The following is a 19107-nucleotide window of genomic DNA, read 5'->3' as shown; positions in this document are numbered from 1 at the left end:
CACACACACACACACACACACACACACACACACACACACAGATAAAAATGACACACTCAAGTTCACACACACACACACACACACACACACACACACACACACACACACACACACACACTTTACACAAGCGCTCGCTTGAGTTATTACCTTGATAAATATATATGTCCATCACAGAGGAGTGATTGTCACTGAAGCAAGGAAGGACGCCTGACAAACCTGTATTTAGTAATCTATGGGAAGTCCTCTATGGCTGGTTGGTTTTCTGACATGACTGACAGTAGTGAGGGTGTGGTGGCAGGGGGCATGAAGGTGTGACCTGTTGGTGACAGCGATTGCAGGGGCGTGGCCCTCCGGAGATGGTGATGACAGGGTCGCGGAGGTGTGACCTGATGGTAACTGTGATGGTAGGGGCGTGGCCCTCGGTGACCATGGTGAGGAGTGGAGGTATATAACATCGTGTGTAGCAGCAAACAGCCTCACTCACATCACGACCAGCCGACGCCATGACCACCGTCAAGGTAAGACACCAGTGAGACCTAACTGAAGCGAACGCTTGGAAGATGTCAATCTCATGTGATCAATGGATAACGAAAGAATTAAGATCGATAGATAAAGAAAGATATGATCGTTTAAAGACTTTTTATCAGTTAAACTGTCAAACATTCATACAACGAGTTGCTCCGGTGCTTACGATGCACTTTGCACAATACTGTAAGACATGTGTTGTTTGGAATTATTAATCATAGGGCTGGAAAGCGGATAAGAGATTACGTATCTTGATTTAGTAATACGATATGTTAATGAGGGAGTTATCCATTTGACTGACGTTTATATGTATCGTTAAGTTATAACGGTAATCTTGTTTATCCTTTCTATTCAACGTTTGATTCGTTAGACGAGTCCTACTCAATCACCATATAGTGGTACATGACACCTTATTCTAACCAACACATACCAAGTTTTATAGGAACACGTTTTTGAGCTGTCCATAGAGAAATGACTACTCGATTACTAGTAATCGAGTTCATGTCCATAAGCAACGTGATCTGGATTGTTAATTTCTCGTAGGCTCACATTGATCAGTATTATCAAACTCATTGTAATATATATGTACATCTATATATATATATATACATATATATATATATATATATATATATATATATATATATATATATATATATATATATATATATATTCATATATATATATCTATCTATCCTTCTTTTTTTTTTTTTGTTTTAAAAAGAAGGAACAGAGAAGGGGGCCAGGTGAGGATATTCCCTCTAAGGCCCAGTCCTCTGTTCCTAACGCTACCTCGCTAATATATATATATACATACATACATATATATATATATATATATATATATATATATATATATATATATATATATATATATATATATATATATATATATATATATATATATATATATATATATATATATATATATATATGCATTATTATTATTATTATTATTATTATTATTATCATTATTATTATTATTATTATTATTATTATTATTATTATTATTATTATTATTATTATTTTGCTTTGTCGCTGTCTCCCGCGTTAGCGAGCTAGCGCAAGGAAACAGACGAAAGATATGGCCCAACCCACCCACATACACATATACATCTCAACGTATACATATATATACACACACCGACATATACATATATACACATGTACATAATTCATACTGTTTGCCTTTATTCATTCCCATCGCCACCCCACCACACATGAAATAACAACCCCCTCCCCCCTCATGTGCGCGAGGTAGCGCTAGGAAAAGACAACAAAGGTCACATTCGTTCACACTCAGTCTCTAGCTGTCATGTAATAATGCACCGAAACCACAGCTCCCTTTCCACATCTAGGCCCCACAGAACTTTCCATGGTTTACCTCAGACGCTTCAAATGCCCTGGTTCAATCCATTGATAGCACGTCGACCCCTGTATACCACATCGTTCCATTTCACTCTATTCCTTGCACGCCTTTCACCCCCCTGCATGTTCAGTCCCCGATCACTCAAAATCTTTTTCACTCCATCTTTCCACCTCCAATTTGGTCTTCCACTTCTCGTTCCCTCCACCTCTGACACATATATCCTCTTTGTCAATCTTTCCTCACTCATTCTCTCCATGTGACCAAACCATTTCAAAATACCCTCTTCTGCTCTCTCAACCATACTCTTTATTACCCCACATCTCTTTTACCCTTTCATTACTTACTCGATCAAACCACCTCACACCACATATTGTCCTCAAACATCTCATTTCCAGCACATCCACCCTCCTCCGTACAACTCTATCCATAGCCCACGCCTCGCAACCATATAACATTGTTGGAACCACTATTCCTTCAAACATACCCATTTTTGCTTTCCATGATAACGATCTCGACTTCCACACATTTTTCAACGCTCCCAGAACTTTCGCCCCCTCCCCCATCCTATGATTCACTTCCGCTTCCATGGTTCCATCCCCAGCCCAATTCACTCCCAGATATCTAAAACACTTCACTTCCTCCAGTTTTTCTCCATTCAAATTTACCTCCCAATTGACTTGCCCCTCAACCCTACTGTACCTAATAACCTTGCTCTTATTCACATTTACTCTCAGCTTTATTCTTTCACACACTTTACCAAACTCAGTCACCAGCTTCTGCAGTTTCTCACCCGAATCAGCCACCAGCGCTATATCATCAGCGAACAACAACTGTCTCATTTCCCAAGCTCTCTTATCTACAACAGACTGCATACTTGCCCCTCTTTCCAAAACTCTTGCACTCACCTCCCTAACAACCCCATCCATAAACAAATTAAACAACCATGGAGACATTACGCACCCCTGCCGCAAACCAACATCCACTGAGAACCAATCACTTTCCTCTCTTCCTACTCTATACATGTCTTACATCCTCGATAAAAACTTTTCACTGCTTCTAACAACTTACCTCCCTCACCATATATTCTTAATACCTTCCACAGAGCATCTCTATCAATTCTGTCATAGGCCTTCTCCAGATCCAGAAATGCTACATACAAATCCCTTTGCTTTTCTAAGTATTTTTCACATACATTCTTCAAAGCAAACACGTGATCCACACATCATCTACCACTTCTGAAACCACACTGCTCTTCCCCAATCTGATGCTCTGTACATGCCTTCACCCTCTCAATCAATACCCTCCCATATAATTTCCCAGGAATACTCAGGAAACTTATACCTCTGTAATTTGAGCACTCACTTTTATTCCCTTTGCCTTTGTACAATGGCACTATGCAATCATTCCGTCAACCCTCAGGCACCTCACTATGAGTCATACATACATTAGATAACCTTACCAGCCAGTCAACAATACATTCACCTCCTTTTTTAATAAATTCCACTGCAATACCATCTAAACCCTCTGCCTTGCTGGCTTTCATCTTTTGCAAAGCTTTTACTACCTCATCTCTGTCTACAAAATCATTCTCCCTAACCCTCTCACTTTGCACACCACCTCGACCAAAACACCCTATATCTGCCACTCTATCATCAAACAACTTCAACAAACCTTCAAAATACTCACTCTATCTCCTCACATCACCACTACTTGTTATTATCTCCCCATTAACCCCCTTCACTGAAATTCTCATTTGCTCCCTTGTCTTACGCACTTTATTTACCTCCTTCCAAAACATCTTTTTATTCTCCCTAAAATTTAATGATACTCTCTTTTCCAACTCTCATTTGTCCTCTTTTTCACTTCTTGCACCTTTCTCTTGACCTCCTGCCTCTTTCTTTTATACATCTCCCTGTCATTTGCATTATTTCCCTGCAAGGATTGTCCAAATGCCTCACTCTTCTCTTTCACTAATAATCTTACTTCTTCATTCCACCAATCACTACCCTCTCTAATCTGCCCGCCTCCCACTCTCATGCCACACGCATCTTTTGCGCAAGTCATCACTGCTTCCCTAAATACATTCCATTCCTCCCCCACTCCTCTTACGTCCTTTGCTTTCACCTTTTCCTATTCTGTACTTAGTCTCTTCTAGTACTTCCTTACACAAGTCTCCTTCCCAAGCTCACTTACTCTCACCACCCTCTTCACTCCAATATTCTCTCTTCTTTTCTGACAACCTCTACATATCTTCACCTTCGCCTCCACAAGATAATGATCAGACATCCATCCAGTTGCACCTCTCAGCACATTAACATCCAAAAGTCTCTCTTTCGCGCGCCTGTCAATTAACACGTAATCCAATAACGCTCTCTGGCCATCTCTCCACTTACATACGTATACTTACCAGGTATTCCCAATCACCAGTCCTTTTTCAGCATATAAATCTACAAGCTCTTCACCATTTCCATTTACAACACCGAACACCCCATGTACACCAATTATTCCCTCAACTGCCACATTACTCATCCCTGGGTATAGGGGAGAAAGAATACTTCCCACGCATCCCTCACGTGTCGTAGAAGGCGACTAAAGGGGATGGGAATGGGGCGCTAGAAACCTTCCCCTCCTTTTATTTTAACTTTCTAAAAGGGGAAACATAAGGAGTTACGCGGGGAGTGCGCATCCTCCTCAAAGGCTCAGATTGGCGTGTCTAAATGTGTGTGGATGAAATCAAGATGAGAAAAAAGGAGAGATAGGTAGTATGTTTAAGGAAAGGAACCTGGATGTTTTGGCTCTGAGTGAAACGAAGCTCAAGGGAAAAGGAGAGGTGTGGCTAGGGAATTTCTTGGTAGTAAAGTCAGGGGTTAGTGAGAGGTCAAGAGTGAGGGAAGGAGTAGTACTACTCCTGAAACTGGAGTGGTGGGAGTATGTGCCAGCGTGTAAGAAAGTAAACTGTAGATTGATATGGGTAAAACTGAAAGTGGATGGGGAGAGATGGGTGATTGTTGGTGCATATGCACCTGGGCATGAGAAGAAAGACCATGAGAGGCAAGTGTTTTGGGAGCATCGGAGTGAGTGTGTTAGTAGTTTTCATGCACGAGACCAGGTTATAGTGATGGATGATTTGAATGTAAAGGTGAGTAATGTGGCATATATATATATATATATATATATATATATATATATATATATATATATATATATATATATATATATATATATATATATATATATATATATATATATATATATATATATATATATGTATATATATATATATATATATATATTCTTTTTTCTTTCAAACTATCCGCCATTTCCCGCATTAGCGAGGTAGCGTTAAGAACAGAGGACTGGGCCTTTTTCGGAATATCCTCACCTGGCCCCCTCCGTTCCTTCTTTTGGAAAATTAAAAAAAACCGAGAGGGGAGGATTTCCAGCCCCTCGCTCCCAAATATATATATATATATATATATATATACATATATATATATATATATATATATATATATATATATATATATTTATATATATATGTATATATATATATATATATATATATATATATATATATATATATATATATATATATATATATATATATATATATATATATATATATATATATTTGAGGGAGCGGGGGGCTGGAAATCCTCCCATCTCGTTTTTTTTTTTTTTTTTTCTTTTCCAAAAGAAGGAACAGAGAAGGGGGCCAGGTGAGGATGTTCCCTCAAAGGCACAGTCCTCTGTTTGTAACGCTACCTCGCTAACGTGGGAAATGGCGAATAGTTTGAAAGAAAGAAAAGAATATATATATATATATATATATATATATATATATATATATATATATATATATATATATATATATACATATATATATATATATATATATATATATATATATATATATATATATATATATATATATATATATATATATATATATATATATATATATATATACAATAGCTGATGCATGTTTGTACGATGTGATAATTTTTAAATCAGTGAAGTAAAAGACATTTATGTCCGGTTATCCTAGTCTGGCTGACCAGTCACGCTACAGGGCCACAGATCTGACGACCGTAAACCCTTAAATGACAACATGCATTACGTCCTCTCTTTTACCTAATATATCTCGTTTTGGACCTCCCTGAAAAATATTTTTCCACTCACTTTAGCTGACCAGAAATGTACGTTTTTCAAGGGATTGCAGGTCAAGAAATTCATTCCTTTAATACTTTGCTCATAATATTTTTATATACTAATGTGATCTACGTAAAGATGAGGTTATTTTATTTTAGCAATGGACTAACAAGGACTCCCGTGTTCTCTTCTCCCACAGCTGTCGATCTTGCTGATTCTGCTGCCACTCGTCCTGGCCGACACTTCCGTCACCCACTCTGCTCCTACCCACCACGGAGGCTCGGTCCACCACGGGGGCCCCGTCCACCACGGGAGCTCAGTCCACCATGGGGGCCCCGTCCACCACGGGAGCTCAGTCCACCACGGGGGCGCAGTCCACCACGGGAGCTCAGTCCACCACGGGGGCGCAGTCCACCATGGGGGCGCAGTCCACCATGGGGGCGCAGTCCACCACTCATCTCTAGCACATCACGGCCATGGTTCCTACCATAGTGATCCATATCACAACGTTAGTTATCCTTACCTTGTTGAGAATGTCTTAGTTATCTAAGGTGAAGGGATCCCCCTCACCTATATAATGAGAACATCTGCCATGATGCTGGGGACAATCTGTGTGGCCAGCTATCCGCCTGACCAGCTGGATGAGTCTCGTGTCCAGAGAGAGAGAGAGAGAGAGAGAGAGAGAGAGAGAGAGAGAGAGAGAGAGAGAGAGAGAGAGAGAGAAGCGATTTTATCACAATCCGCAAAATGTTTGTTAGGCTTGGCTGCAGATAGGAGCTATGGTTTCAGTGCATTATACATGGCAGGGTGAAAGTGAGCAAATAAGGCCTTATTTTGTCTGTTCTTGTCGTTTCGGCGCTACGCGGGAAACGGCAGACTGGTATGAAAGAGACAAATTGACTGGAGTGCGAATATGAACGGCAAGAACCGGTAGAAAGTGGAATGTTTTAGATACCTGGATTTGGACGTGGAAGCGATTGAATAATGGCAGATGAGGTGAGCCATAGGGTGGGTAAGGGGACTAAGGTCCTTATCGCGCTCAGGAGTGTGTAGAAAGAGAGGTCACTGTCTGTGAGGGCAGGAATGGGTATGTCTGATGGTGTGCTAATCCGGTCCGCGTTGTGTGGATGAAAACCCAGAGAAGAGGGTGGAAAGGCTGAAAATTGAATGTCTGAGGATATGAAAGATTGATCAATAAGACGTGATAGGTGAAAGGTGTGGGAGCAAGAAAAGTCTGTATGGGAGAGATGAAAAGAGTGTGCTAAAATGGTTTGGACATATGGAGAGGATGAGTGAGGAGAGAGCGACTAAGAAAATGAACATATCTGAAGTGGAGGGCACAGGGATAATGGAGAAATCGAGAAGGTGGAAGGACGAAGTGAAAGCTGCTTTCAGTGCTCGGGGCATGAATATGCAAGTTGATTGAGACGTGCATGGGAAAAAGCGAATTAGAGGTTTGTATGAACTATGAAAGTGCACGTTCATATGCACTTTATTTTTATACATATACCTCCGTGTTGTACAGTTAGGTTTTGTAAAAAGCTCGCTGCTGTTTGTGTGAACCTGATGGGATTTGACCAGTGTACACCCGGTTGCTCACCAACGTGAGACGATGGGTATTCGATTACATTATGTTCGAGTAGTCATTTCCCTATAAGTGGCGATCATAGCCTAGCGGTAGACTCCCACCTACTACGCAGAGGTCCCGGGTTCGAGCCTGGCTATTGGAGGTTTGTATGTACTATGAAAGTGCGCGTTCATATGCACTTCATATATATATATATATATATATATATATATATATATATATATATATATATATATATATATATATATCATCCTTGGGGATATGGGAGAAAGAATACTTCCCACGTATTCCCTGCGTGTCGTAGAAGGCGACTAAAAGGGAAGGGAGCGGGGGTTGGAAATCCTCCCCTCTCGTTTTTTTCTTTTTTTTTTTTAATTTTCCAAAAGAGGGAACAGAGAACGGGGCCAGGTGAGGCTATTCCCTCAAAGGCCCAGTCCTCTGTTCTGAACGCTACCTCGCTATCGCGGGAAATGGCGAATAGTGTGAAATATATATATATATATATATATATATATATATATATATATATATATATATATATATATATATATATATATATTTGTTATTATAATTTGTCGCTGTCTCCCGCGTTAGCGAGGTAGCGCAAGGAAACAGACGAAAGAATGGCCCAACCCACCCACATACACATGTATATACATACACGTCCACACACGCAAATACACATAACTATAGATCTCAACGTATACATATATATATACACACACAGACATATACATATATACAACATGTACATAATTTATACTGTCAGCCTTTATTTATTCCCATCGCCGCCTCGCCACACATGGAATAAAATCCCCCTCCCCCCTCATGTGTGCGAGGCAGCGCTAGGAATAGACAACGAAGGCTACATTCGTTCACACTCAGTCTCTAGCTGTCATGTAATAATGCCATGTAATAATATATACATATATATATATATATATATATATATATATATATATATATATATATATATATATATATATATATATATATATATATTATCCCTGGGGATAGGGGAGAAAGAATACTTCCCACGTATTCCCTGCGTGTCGTAGAAGGCGACTAAAAGGGGAGGGAGCGGGGGGCTGGAAATCCTCCCCTCTCGTTTTTTTTTTTGATTTTCCAAAAGAAGGAACAGAGAACGAGGCCAGGTGAGGATATTCCCTCAGAGGCCCAGTCCTCTGTTCTTAACGCTACCTTGCTAACGCGTGAAATGGCGAATAGTATGAAAGAAAGAAAGATATATATATATATATATATATATATATATATATATATATATATATATATATATATATATATATATATATATATATATATATATATATATATCTTTTTCTTTTATACTATACGCCATTTCCCGCATTAGCGAGGTAGCGTTAAGAACAGAGGACTGGGCCTTTGAGGGAATATCCTCACCTGGCCCCCTTCTGTGTTCCTTCTTTTGGGAATATATATATATATATATATATATATATATATATATATATATATATATATATATATATATATATATATATATATATATATATATATATATATATACGTAAGGAGGGCAAGGAATAGAGTGAATTGGAGCGATGTGGTATACAGGGGTTGACGTGCTGTCAGTGGAGTGAATCAAGGCATGTGAAGCGTCTGGGGTAAACCATGGAAAGCTGTGTAGGTATGTATATTTGCGTGTGTGGACGTGTGTATGTACATGTGTATGGGGGGGGGGGGTTGGGCCATTTCTTTCGTCTGTTTCCTTGCGCTACCTCGCAAACGCGGGAGACAGCGACAAAGTATAAAAAAAAAAAAAAAAAAAAAAAATATATATATATATATATATATATATATATATATATATATATATATATATATATATATATATATATATATATATATATATATATATATATATATATATATATATATATGAATATACACACACAGACATATACATATATACACATGCACATAATTCAGACTTGCTCCCTTTACTCCTTCCCGTCGCCACCCCGCCACAGATAAAATGACAAACCCCTCCCCCCGCATGTGCGCGAGGTAACGCTGGAAAAAGACAGCAAAGGCCACATTCGTTCACACCCAGTCCTTAGCTGTCATGTATAATGCACCGAAACCACAGCTCCCTTTCCACATCCAGGCCCCACAGACATTTCTATGGTTTACCCCAGACGCTTCACATTTCCCGGTTCAATCCATTGACAGTACGTCGAACCCGGTATACCACATCGTTTCAATTTACTCTATTCCTTGCACGCCTTTCACCCTCCTACATGTTCAGGCCCCGATCGCTCAAAATCTTTTTCACTCCATCCTTCCACCTCCAACTTGGTCTTCCACTTCTCGTTCCCTCCACCTCTGACATATATAACCTTTTTGTCAACCTTTCCTCACTCATTCTCTCCATGTGACCAAACCATTTCAATACACCGTCTTCTGCTCTCAACAACACTCTTTTTATTACCACACATTCCTCTTACCCTTTCATTACCTACTCGATCAAACCACCTCACACCACATTTTGTCCTCAAACATCTCATTTCTAACACATCCACCCTCCTCCGCACAACCCTATCCATAGCCCACGCCTCGCATCCATATAACATTGTTGGAACCACTATTCCTTCAAACATACCCAATTTTTTTTTTTTGAGATAATGTTCTCCCCTTCCACACATTCTTCAACGCTCCCAGAACTTTCGCCCCTCCACCACATCAGAAAGTTTATTTCTATCTGCCACCCTGCAGGCTCCAGCTCACTACAACTTCGACTACAGTGTCCACGACGACTACAGCGGCACCAACTTCGGCCACAGTGAAGCTCGCGATGGCTACAAGACCGAAGGGAAATACTACGTCCACTTGCCCGATGGCCGCATCCAGGTCGTCAGTTACTACGCCGACGAGCACGGCTACCATCCCCACGTCTCCTACGAGGGCGCGCCTCACTACCCCCACGTCGTCTCAGGCCACAAGGGAGGATATCACTAAACATATTCTTGTGATGACTACATGGGTTATATGATTCTGTATCTCGATGTTATTTATTATCTCACCTCGAAGTAAAATTTCCTAGAGCATGTTCTATTGGCTTACGGTTGCTCACTTCATCAAAGAATAAATGAGTGAAAATTAGTACGGTAATTAGTGACTTTTGATATCCAGAGACAATATCTAACTCGACATCTCAGAGTAATAGAATCAAGACAACAACTCTGCTATGAAATGACTCTGGGGTGTAAGGCCCCATGACTTTGTTCTAAAAAATACAAGAAACTGAGATCCTTCTTACAAATCAAAAGTTTTCACCTCCTCAAAAACTTAGATTATTGTCCTTTTTTTCCTTTTCTTTTAATTTCTGGTCTCGATGAAAGCTTTCATATTTTGTCTGTGCTATGAAAACATTACTAGTAAACGATCACTTGATGATATATACATTTAGAAGAAAATTACGTTTACTATGATTATTCTGTAAGACTCACTTTAAGGCTCATCACTCGTTACAGTGCTCCATGAAATCACATTCTTCGTCCCATCTATTGTTCTTCACTTAAGTGCTGTAACTGGAAAGCAAATTTCTATATTTTGAGAAGATATTGTCCTCCAGTAGTCCATGATGGTCTACTCCATGACAAACTAAATTCTGAGTTTTTTTTAAAATGGAAACTACATTTACAAAACCTTTTACTGTTGCTGAACCTGGTATCAGATGAAGCGCCTGTCACCTCACAGCGACATTCTAGCCGTCTTCTAGACAACAACTCTGATTGCCATTGTATGTCCTACCGTTACTTATAGTCCTATACTCTGTAGTAACAGGAAGAGTGGGAAGGTATGCTAGTGGCCCTCGGGCGCAGCTGCTCCCTCATAGAGGGATAAAGTCTTTTGGATGGAAATCTGTTCCCTGTGTAGAGATTTCTACTTCTTTTTGAGAAAAAAGAATTTAGGAATAGGAAAAAGGGCGAACGTCCGTTCAAGGTAAAAAGGAGCGATATAAAGATGAAGTCATACCTTAGGACTCCCAGTAGCCAACTAGTCACGACGTTAGAGGTGGAAAGATGAAGAGTTACGTAGACATTATTGATCATAGAATAACAACATAACCTGGATCTACGTATAAACTCCTACCCAACAAAGGGACGTTTCAATTAGACGAATTTGAAACACAAATGAAGGAATTTCATAACAAATGAACCAAGAAGAGGAAGTCTGTGCACGATGCTACGCACAGATGCAAGAGTTCTTCTTAGGCTAATGCACCTTAAGCGTTGAATGAATCAGTAAACTTAGCTGCTCATCTGAGAGACATGAATCTGCAGCATTAGAAGCTTCATTTACATTGTAGCCATTGTAGCTTTCAGATAACGATACAAAATGTGATTTATATAAAAATCCAGGCACATATCAAAGGTTTCAATGTGATGTAACATACTGTCTCAGGCAACTGGTGGAGGACTTGATATCTTAAACAGATCTGGAAGAAAAAAGAGAATGAAATTCGACTTGAGATATTAACACGTCTTAGCAGAACATATCGATAAGAATTGTAATATCTAAAGATTTCTATTTGGCGTTTCCAAATGGAGCAAAAGCACCAAGCTTAGGTCTTTCTTAGACCTGAAAGCTTCTAAGACCTGTAGGCTTCGGACAAACGAGTAAAGTATGGGACACACGAGTAAAGATTAGGATACACGAGTAAAGCTTGGGACACACGAAGCAGCATATGAAGTATCGTGATTATAGTCCATAGGAGAACCTATAGATTTTATAAAAGATTTAGTTGTAGAGAACATGTATGTTTTAAAGATAGTTTGGTGGGTTGGTTAGTTAACTGAGTTTACTGGCCAGCGACCTATGAGGGAAGGCATCGGGCCTACAACCCTTTTTTTGGCTGTATAAATTCCCGACAGCAACCGTCTGAACCTGTAGGGAAGAAATATAGTAAATAAAGAAATAAAGATGATGAGCTAAAAAGCGGTAAAATGTAAACATATTGGGATAGAAAGTTAGTAAGTGGGTAGTGTTGTCAACGTAGCCACAAACAACGCTCAGTCGGCACACTGGCCACTGGCGCTGCTGCCGGAAGGACTTGGATAAAAAGAAAATAGATCACATATAGAGACAGGACTTTACCTTGGCACTAAAATGCTCATATTATTTCTTTCTTGTACATTGTCTTCAAAAATATGATCTTGATTATGGTGCTTCGACGAGAAGAGGAGGGGTGACGAGCATATAAGATGGCTGATTAATATCTATTTTCTTTTCCTTTTATTTTTGTCTTTCACCCTCGACTGGGGCATGTTCTGCCCGTGCCATATCGGTCACTATGAAAGAAAAGTTATAAAACTAAGAGTGTGGTAGGAAAAGCCTAAGGGGATAGAAAAGGTGGGAGACTTCAGAAATGAAATGGTCTTCACTGTTTGGAGTGTTCAAGACGGTCGAGAACTCGTGTTGAGCGTTAAATCATCTTGTTCTCGATTATCACTGACGGGATAGAAAGGGCCTCAGTTCCACTGGAATTACTCATGTAGCTTGATGAATCCTTGGGCGGACATTGAAATTTCCTATCGTAGAAGATTTCAGTGGACGAATGTGAAGAATGCAGTGGCTCTTGCTGGGAGACCAAATAGCCTGAGATTTGTAAATAGTGCTTGGAATGAGGTAGAGAGAGGAGGTACACAAAACAAAACCAAAGTTATTGAGGGAAGAGTAACCTTTAACCAGATGGCTTGCAATGTTGGCAGGCTCAAAGAGTCTACGAGTTAGGGAGTTTTTATGTCATACTGGGCACAAACATCACTCTGAAGAGAAGAGAACACTGTGGAAATAAAGTAGCTTTAGCAGCTGGGTTTCGTGAAGATGATCAAGAGAAGAAGTAGACAGATGGTGTACTGCAGAGGGAAGATCAGATCTAAGTAGACAGATGGTGTACTGCAGAGGGAAGATCAGATCTAAGTAGACAGATGGTGTACTGCAGAGAGAAGATCAGATCTGAGACAACAAATGTTGAAGAAATGAACAGAAAAAGAAGGGCTGTGCCTAGGGAGTGGGGGAAGACCCAGAAGCTTAATGACGACCCATGAGGCCCTGGGAACCATCCTGCTCTCCTTAGCCGGTGATAATATTTCGATTCGACCCCAGGGGGTCCTGTGACACACACACACACACACACACACACACACACACACACACACACACACACACACATATACTTCAATCCTCGATGGGGACCGTGTGTCAGCGGCGCTCTCGAGCTTCTTGAGGTGAATTGTCGACCTGGTCGATTAAGCCTGACTGGACCTGCAATCTGCACACAAGACTGTGAACTTCTGATTCATTTGATAGTGAAGGAAAGCACATAATAGATAACTTTACGAGTGAACTTGTGAACTTAATGACAATGTCTCGAGGAGAGTTTGTGGTTTAGATGGTCAGAGCAGCGGTCGCCCAATGTAAACACCGTGCCACTGACATATGCTAGTGTCAGCACAGTCCTTAAACCGTCTCCATCTTCTACGTCAACTTAGTGTCCCACCAGGTGGGGTTTGGGATGTCTAAACCATATGCATTCTTCGTAAGTTCACCTACTCCTCCCCAGCCTGTTCCTCTCCCTTTACAACTACACAGAAGGACCATCTGGAAAGAGTACACAGAGGAGCATGCAGAATCATCCTGAGCCCATCCTGCACCATCGACTAAGATGTTCTCATCACGCTGAACCTGTCCACCCTCACTGGCAACATTCCAGTCACCAAGACCTTTCCTCCGACGCTCAACTCCCAATGACCGCAGTCCGTCACCACAGTCATCTTATACCAAATAATGCTCCCTCACACAGACAAAGAATATCATAAACAATCCATGAACAAGCAAGTAAAGAGATACTTTTCTCTTCGTTATGTGTTTGTTAACTACTATTTTACTGTAACTCAGTCGATATCTTACTACTCACCCCTTATGCTCAACTAACTATCGTTCAATACATAGGGTATAAACCACAAAATATACTCTGCAAAGCTTTCCTGTATTACTGCCACTCTGACTATATAGATGTACCTTACTCATGAACTCATCTGAAGCGTAGATGTTACCAGCCCTTACCTTCATTTTAAGCTCTTTTATGATTATTCAACTGATCGCTATTATGGTCTTGTTCTGTAGTATCTAAGCTGTGTATTTTCAGCTGAATGGCTGCTTAAATCCAATAACTCGCTTGCTATTACTATCATTGCAACTAATATGCATCCCAAGAAAAACACTAACGCTGAGGAATCTGACAAGAGAGATTGCCAGGGCATTCTACTAGGTAAAATTAAGTCTGACGTTTTCTTCCAAAGACACTGTAACTGAGATGGCGCACACGAACACCTCTAACTTATAGGTGTCCTCCTGGGGACATTATAACTCTAGAATGACCTACAGGAGGCACTGTAACCCAAGTGCTTCCTATAATAGACCTCCTACAGGGTACGCTGTAACTCTCTGAGTCTTGCAAGAGACGATCTAAATAGTAGGTGATCTCCAGGGAACGCTGCAACCATGAGACATGCCACATATGACACTTTGTATGTACAGGAGACGCATTAACCCTGTCTGGGATGTTTTATAAGAAACAATTGAACGCTGAGGCGTTATACAAGAGACGTTATAACTCTGAGACGTTCTGCAGGAGATATTGCAACTCTGAACCGTCCAGTGGGGATAATGAAGCTCTAAAAATCCTACACATGACACACGAACTGTGAGGCGTGCTGCGGAGGACACTGTAAATGTGAGGTGCCTTACAAAAGACTGTTTGATACTGAGGCAGTTCTACAGGAGACAACATCTTTGAAGGGTCTTACAAGAGACACTTTACATGTGTCTAGCAAAAGACTCCTAATGTGCTCTACAAGAGATATTTGATCTTAATTGCACTACAGGAGTGTTTGTAGTCTCGAGGCATTCTGGGCTGCTGTATCATCGAGGTGCCCCACAACACATACAGTACTATAGCTTCTGGGTATTCTACAGAAGACTTTCTAACTCTGAGGTCTTCTGCAAGTGATATTACAATACTAGGGCGTCCTTTAGGTGACAGTTGGTCGAATTCTCAAATACAGTATATATCTATATATCATTACTCAGTTCACATATTAATGGTATGGATTAGGGACGTAAGACCTTCGTAATATCACTTATACACACCCTCGACTTGTGTCCTGTGTGTTCAGGTGAAACATGGAGTTCCACAATTGTAAAAAGTGTCCTTTATACTTTTATCGCTTTACGCACTAAATTGATTCAACGATTGAGACTAATGTCTTTATCAATACCTCCTCCATATTTAAAATGCTTCTAGCTTATACAGTCCCCAGTTGTTTTTTTTACCTTCCTCATCTGGTATATCAGTAGCCTAAGTGAATCTACCGTATGCATGTTTCTTGGAGGAAATCCGCCTCATCAGGTGTAAGTTAATCCAGACACCAGCACGCACGCTTGTATACCCTGTTACCGCCATGCCATAGTAAAAACTACCATGCACACCATGAGTCAAAATTACCCACAGCGCTTTCCTCATTATTTCCTCATACTCCTGTTATAAATCTATAGATAAAGCATATACCATTTTTTTTCTCTTCTCTCTAAAACGTTTTTCACACTACTTGTCTAAGAGCAAAAATCTGGGCTACACATCCTCTTCCTTTCCTCAACCCACGTTGCTCATCATTAAGGAGTTTACTAGTCTTTTCAACACAAGCACTCACTATCCTACCATACACCCGGCCAATTAAGCTGAGACTTATTCCTCCATAACTCTTAAACTCAATTTTCTCTCCCCTTTCCTTTTCTTTCCTTTATCAAGTTGAACTATTACTTGCTTCGTCCATTCATCTTGCACCTGGTCACTGCACTTGGTCACTTTTTCCACGTCTCCATACACACTCCTTTCTTCGCCATCTCGTTCATCACTCCATCCATACCTCTTACTTTTTCATCTTGTAAAAGCTTTATTGCTTTTATTACATCCTTCCTTTTGATGTCTTCCTCATCAATATACAGAATTGTACTTTCTTTACCACTGTTCTTACTGTGTCAATAAATACATCTCTTTCATAATCATCCTCACTCAGTTCTTAAGAATATTATCTTTTTCTCTCATCATACTTCACCCCTTGCGTTTTCCGACTTTTGTAATATACTTTCACTCCTTACACATCTTATACCATTATTCTACTGTTAAATAGCTCTTACCAGAGTATCTTACTTTTCTAACAAACTATGATTCATTTTGCTCTGATATCCTCATTTCCTTTCATTTCATCGAGTACACAATCAATTTACCTTTCCTATTCAGTGTTTTATGTTCTGCGCTGTTTTGCCCACCATTCGTCACAATTTGGGGGCATATTCAGCTTTTTCAAAAGTCTTTATTTTTCCTCCTCCGCCAGGTTTCGTAAATCCTCATTCATCATGCAGTGCCTCTCTTTCTTCGGGTTACATATGACGTCTCGCACACCTTCCTGGCAGCGTTCAATAAGGCAGACTGAAAGATCTTGAACCTTATCTCATCTTCATCCTGAACTGCTTCGGATCCTCTCAGCTTTTTTCTGATCTTTTGGAAGGTATGTTTCAACCTTTCATTTCTCAGTTTTTTCCTCTCACGTCTTTCTCATTATTTTCCTTTCAGTCATATTTCACATCTTGCACCATTTAGAACAAAATGCTTACCTACATAATCATATGATGACTCCTACAAATGATACTCAAATAACATCTACAAAACACGTTCTAGCTCATAGGTGTTACGAAAAAATGTTGGTGTTCAAGACCTTAAAAAACAAAGATCATTTCGTGCAATCATTTATTCTCAAAAAAAGAAAACAAAAAAATCGTTTCAGAAAATAGAAATTTGATGAACAACAGGCCGTCACTCTCAGCATACATAAGAACAATAAATATTACTAGATATAAATGTATAAAGCTTTATACGTGTAGATATAATGCATAATATTTTCATCTAATGATATCCTCCGTAGTGGCCTGAGACGACGTGGGGGTAGTGAGCCACGCCCTGGTAGGAGACGTGGGGATGGTAGCCGTGCTCGTCGGCGTAGTAACTGACGACCTGGATGCGACCGTCGGGCAGGTGGACGTAGTATTTCCCTTCGGTGTTGTAGCCATCGCGAGCTTCACTGTGGCCGAAGTTGGTGCCGGTGTGGTCGTCGTGGACACCGTAGGCGTAGGTGTAGCGAGGAGGAGCCTGTGTGTGTGTGATGTGATGTGATACAGTTTTACTGTTACAAATGATCCTAATCAAGATAAAACAGATTTAGAATATTCTTTTTTTAAAGGAAATGTTCATAGGAATCAAGAACTGAATTATGGTGAGTAGTTGATATATTGCTGTCGTACTTTACTGAATATGGAGTGTAGTGTGACACGATTCTATCATTTTTCTATCAACAGAACAAAATAGATAGTGACTTTATTGCCCTTACTATCGTTAAAACGAGCAGCAGGGCCATCTTATGATATGTTTCCATAGTTGTATGCAAACAGGCTATATATGGCCAAGGAACGTGTGTTAAGCAAAAGATTCTTTATGATGTTGAATTTAAAGAAAAAAAGTGTAAACTTAAGCCTGCATTAGATATCGTTAATGTATTCTAATAATTTAAAAAACAGTAAAAAAAGAAAAAATTGCAATGCGTTTCCATGGTGCATGTTTTACATTGCTTTTACGATCCTTCAATTAATTTCAGTTTATTTCCATTATATGTATGATCCCTGCAATGAAAATATACTTCCTCTCTGACACACTGAAGGTTTTTGGTGGAGAGATATGCTATCAAAACAAACAAGTAACAAATGTCGTAAATGATTAGGTTCCTTCATGCTAACAGAAGGATCTAACTCTCAGACTACTGGGCAAAGGGACTTTCCGGCGACATGACCCAACCTTACCCATCCTCTCCCTCTCCACCTCTCTCTCTCTCTCTCTCTCTCTCTCACACACACACACACGCACTAAACACCCTTAGAGATCTTACTATATGGTCGTGGTAGCCTGCACCACCATGGTGAGCCGCTCCATGGAGGGTGCCGCCGAGAGCAGTGGCTACGAAGACCAGGAGGAGGACGGGTCACCTGGAAGGGAAGGAAAAAGTATTTTGTTATGTGAATCAACACAGTATATATATATATACACTTTGGTGATCTCGTACATCGCTATATATGTACGTACAGTCAGGTCAAAAATTTTCCTATACCTCCTCAGTGTCGAATAATATGAGAAATCGACGAAAGAGTCTATACAAAGCTCTCGCATCTGGCTTCACGTTGGTAGCCCTGTTTTTCCCTCAATGGTAATATGTTGAGCCACCAGGGAGCCATAATGCCATTATGCACAGACGTCACAATCACGCTTCGCAACAATCTTGAGACGACACCCAAGGGCAACAGTAATTCATGATCTGAC

General features: G+C 40.1%; 1 protein-coding gene across 1 annotated transcript; it reads left to right on the top strand.

The window, feature by feature from the left end:
* Positions 1 to 481: 481 nt before the first annotated feature.
* On the top strand, positions 482 to 10778 carry LOC139756674 (uncharacterized). The gene is made up of 3 exons (XM_071676330.1): positions 482 to 518; positions 6246 to 6554; positions 10392 to 10778. The coding sequence occupies exons 1-3, from the start codon at positions 504 to 506 to the stop codon at positions 10632 to 10634; spliced, it is 567 nt and encodes a 188-aa protein (XP_071532431.1). The 5' UTR covers positions 482 to 503; the 3' UTR covers positions 10635 to 10778.
* The last annotated feature ends 8329 nt before the right edge of the window (positions 10779 to 19107 follow it).

The sequence above is a fragment of the Panulirus ornatus genome, chromosome 23 (genome assembly GCF_036320965.1).
Source record: "Panulirus ornatus isolate Po-2019 chromosome 23, ASM3632096v1, whole genome shotgun sequence".
Lineage (NCBI taxonomy): Eukaryota > Metazoa > Arthropoda > Malacostraca > Decapoda > Palinuridae > Panulirus > Panulirus ornatus.
Note: the sequence above shows the minus strand (reverse complement) of the source record. Positions and strands in the feature narration are given on the sequence as shown.

Bases quoted from the DNA above. Each gene is read 5' to 3' on its own strand.
- LOC139756674 (XM_071676330.1), top strand. The intron at 6,555-10,391 runs GTTAGTTATCCT...GCCACCCTGCAG, and splicing joins ATAGTGATCCATATCACAAC to GCTCCAGCTCACTACAACTT.